Below are 4045 nucleotides of genomic sequence, written 5' to 3' on the forward strand. Positions count from 1 at the left end.
CATTGTGGGCAACAATCCATAAAATTTTCAAAGATTGTTTTCAGTAGGTACCCCAGGTGAGAATGTTCTGGAAACATTTTCAAGAAGAAATTACGTATTGCTTGGTGTAAAACTTGTGACTTTGAAATCAGTTAAAGATAAAATAAATTTCTCCTGGAGAAAACAAGATGATCTCCTTACGTCAATAAACACAACATGGACTAAAAAATTTCCTCTTTTTCTTCATTGCCCAAGGGAGCTGATTTCTTTGGAGACTGAAAACGTCATACAATTTATTTAATTAGGAGCTTTGAGATTCAAATCTTTAGAATCTGGAAAGTATAAACACATACCTGTGGCCATTCACCTTTATCTCTGGGGTCACCCTCTGTGAAAAGGTAAGTGGGTTCCTAGGGACAGTGCTTGTAGAATGGAAAGCTGCAGCGACAGACACAGGAGAGGTGAATGTGTTCTAGCGAGGACAGGTGGAAGAAGGAGAGGGGAAAGGCAAGGTTGGTATTTGTCTTGCCCACTAGAACAACAATACTGTGAAATCCCCATATTTGGTCTATGGAGATGAAGTATATACATTCTGAAGCAAAAGCGTCGGTTTCATTGGGACCTGACTACCAGTTACTTCCCTTCCTCTTCTCTGGCTTTAGAAACTAGAAAGTCTGCTGAATATGAGTTTGTTTGTTTGTTTGTTTTAAAGATCCTCAACACTTCAATGCTTTTTCTCATAAGTTGAAGTCTCTGATCCGATTTTCTTGCATTTTTAAATTTTAATTTTTTATCAGCACTTATTAGCAATGCATAAGGTTTACAGTCACCACTGGCACAGGTGCATATACCATCCTAGTTCTTTTTTATCCCCTGCTCCTCTCCCTTCACCTTTCCTCTAGCTCTTGGATACTTTCTCTTTTGCAGAAGGTCTTTCTCCTTGAATCCTGTGAACTATTTTTACGTTGCTGTTTAATTTGTGTATACATCAAGTCTCGCATAGAAGATAAATCATGTGATATTTAAACTTGTGACTCTGACTTATTTCACCTAACATTATGTTCTCAAAGTGCATCCATTTTTAAAATAGTTATTTCTTATTAGCTATATGCTGAAAATCTATTACATATGAGGTATTATCTGCCTTGTTTCCATTTTAGTGATGTTTGTCTATTATATTCCTCACCCATATTCACAGGCAGATTCCCTATTCTGATAAGCCTTGTTTTCCCATATTATTTTAGTTATGATTTAGTCTTCATGTTCACAATAGTGTCTACCCAAAACATTGTTATTTATGGTATTTTATAACCAATTCAATTACCCTTTGCCACATTACCAATTCCTTACATGTTTGGGAAAACATTGAGTGATTACTTAGTTTTGTGTCTGTACTGTCTTGGGATAGACTGGAAATTTTCATTTTTTAAAATGATAACAGACACTTTAATCCTGAAGTTTAATATACACCAAGCTTGCTCAGAGCCTACATTGTTACAGGTACCGTGCAAGCCTCTCACAAGACAGATGTTGAGCAGCAGCTTTGACAACCACAAGCTTGGTGTGTGACAGGGGAGCCACACAATCTGTCCTGTCCGTCTAAAGCGTTTCTTCCTTCCTCATCTCTTAAGATTGCCAGCCCAACTCTTCCTACTTTAGAGAAGGTTCACCTACCCATATTCTCAGATGAATCTGCTCCACAATATTGTTTTCTTTTATTAATTAAAAAGTCACTAGGCATTCCTTATACTAATGTTTTTTTTCATGAACAAAAAAGACGATGTTTAAAATATGCATTTTTATTTTAAAGTATATACAATAATTCCATCGATATCATTTCTGAATATTTTAATTTTAATCAATGCATATTTTGGCCATTGACTTTGCTGATTTTAAGAGTACATTCACAGTCTGGAAAATAAAAATTTGAGATCGCATAGAACTATTATTTGATTTTAATGGTGGTTGTTTTCATTTCCTCCCTTTATCTATGTAGTACTCATGCTTTTTCCCCTACTGAGACGAACTCACCTGGGAGACATTCTAGAAGAGAAGAATCCATAGACATATTCAGAATTTATAAGAGTTATATTGTACGTTAAAAGAGGTAACAAACCAGTTGTACTTATAATCGCATGAAATCCCTCTAATGGTGACTGCTGCCATTTAATGAGATACTGCTGAATGAGAGATATTAAGACATATTTACTGAGATTTTAACAAGGAAATTCTTATTTATGAGGTGCTCATTGTAACACAGCAAAGAGTAGAAAACAAAATCATCATTTTATTTAATTTTGTTTTAATCCTTCCATGTAGTGAACATGTACTGTTCTTTTTTTTTTACATGTACTGTTCTTAATGAAGAGATGTTGTATATTTAATGATTAGAGTTTAAAATTCTCTTTCAAGGTAACAAGGATTTTATGTTGAATGACAAAGATTCTATGTAAGAAAGTCTTTGAAAGAAATAAATATCCAAAATAATATGATATAAAAGGAAAATGTGAATAAGAATAGTAATAAAGATTACTGTCATTTACTGAGATTCCCTCTGAGAATGAAAGATAGCCTGCTTTTAACTTTTTCACTGTATCAGTGTATCAGTATATCAGTAATAACCACATTTTTAGAAAAAAGTATATAGATCTGAAAAAACTGAATTGTCAAATCACAAACTAAATGTATAAAATGCACTGTTAAATCACTGTTGTAAAGATAGTACAATAAAGAAGTACAGAGATTGTCAAAGAAAAAAATTAAAGCTTTAAATCATTTTATAAAACTCATATCAAACAAAAATTAATCATTTCCATTATTTTAAATGGGGACATTGAAAAAAGTGATTCCATAATTTAAAAATGCATAAATGTCTCATGCATTAAGGAAAGTGTGAATTATTATACACATTTAAAAAGGAAACGAGCTACCCTTTGCTGAAGGAACCACTCTCATCGACTGACACAACACTGAGAGAATGACAGCCATGGAGACATGATATTGTGGAGAGGTCATTGGCTGTTCATTGTACACCGCTGTGTCTTCCTTCTCCCGAAGATAAATCAGCAACATGCAAGCAGCAAATCACACAGCACGATCACATTTCCTCCTGCAGGGCCTCTCTGAGGATCCAGAAGTTCAGTCCATTCTCTTTGGACTCTTCCTATCCATCTACCTTCTTGCAGTTCTTGGCAACCTGCTCATCATCCTCACTGTCATCTCTGATTTCTGCCTCCACACCCCCATGTACTTCTTCCTCTGTAACCTCTCCTTTGTGGACATTGGCTTCATTTCCACCACAGTCCCAAAGATGCTAGTGAACATCCAGGCACAGAACAAAGACATCTCCTATACAGAGTGCCTCACACAGGCATTCTTTTTTTTGACATTTCTTGGAGTTGACAATTTCCTACTGACCATGATGGCCTATGACCGCTTTGTAGCCATCTGCCATCCGCTGAAATATACACTCATCATGAACCCTCGGCTCTGTGGCTCTCTGGTTCTCATGTCCTGGTTCATCATCTTATGGGTAGTTCTGACTCATATTCTCCTGCTGATGCGGCTCACCTTCTCTATAGGCACTGAAATCCCTCATTTCTTTTGTGAACTTCCTCAGGTTCTCAATGTGGCCAGATCTGATACCCTAATCAATAGCATCTTTCTTAATGTGTTAACTGTCCTACTGGGTTTATTTCCTATTTCTGGGATTATCTACACTTACTTTCAGATTGTCTCTACTTTAATGAGAATGTCCTCTACTGCAAGCAGATATAAAGCATTTTCTACCTGTGGGTCTCACCTCTGTGTGGTCGCACTGTACTATGGAACAGGACTTGCAGTCTACCTCAGCTCTGCTGTGACCCATTCTTCCCATGAAAGCTCAATTGCCTCTGTGATGTACACTGTGGTGACCCCCATGCTGAACCCCTTCATCTACAGCCTGAGGAACAAGGATGTGAAGGGGGCCCTGGGAAGACTCCTCAGCAGAGCAGCCTCTGGTCCATCATGGACTAGTGTCTTCAGAACTATGGGAATATTACAGACCCTAAGGAAAATGCTGTGA

The 4045-nt window shown here is 36.8% G+C and overlaps 1 protein-coding gene across 1 annotated transcript; it reads left to right on the top strand.

Annotated features, from left to right (window-relative positions):
- The first annotated feature begins 3049 nt into the window (after nucleotides 1-3049).
- On the top strand, nucleotides 3050-4045 carry LOC104872823 (olfactory receptor 7D4). The gene has a single exon (XM_010639163.1). The coding sequence runs from the start codon at nucleotides 3050-3052 to the stop codon at nucleotides 4043-4045; it is 996 nt and encodes a 331-aa protein (XP_010637465.1).

This window comes from Fukomys damarensis, unplaced genomic scaffold, assembly GCF_012274545.1.
Source record: "Fukomys damarensis isolate Sample0158 unplaced genomic scaffold, DMR_v1.0_HiC HiC_scaffold_30, whole genome shotgun sequence".
NCBI lineage: Eukaryota > Metazoa > Chordata > Mammalia > Rodentia > Bathyergidae > Fukomys > Fukomys damarensis.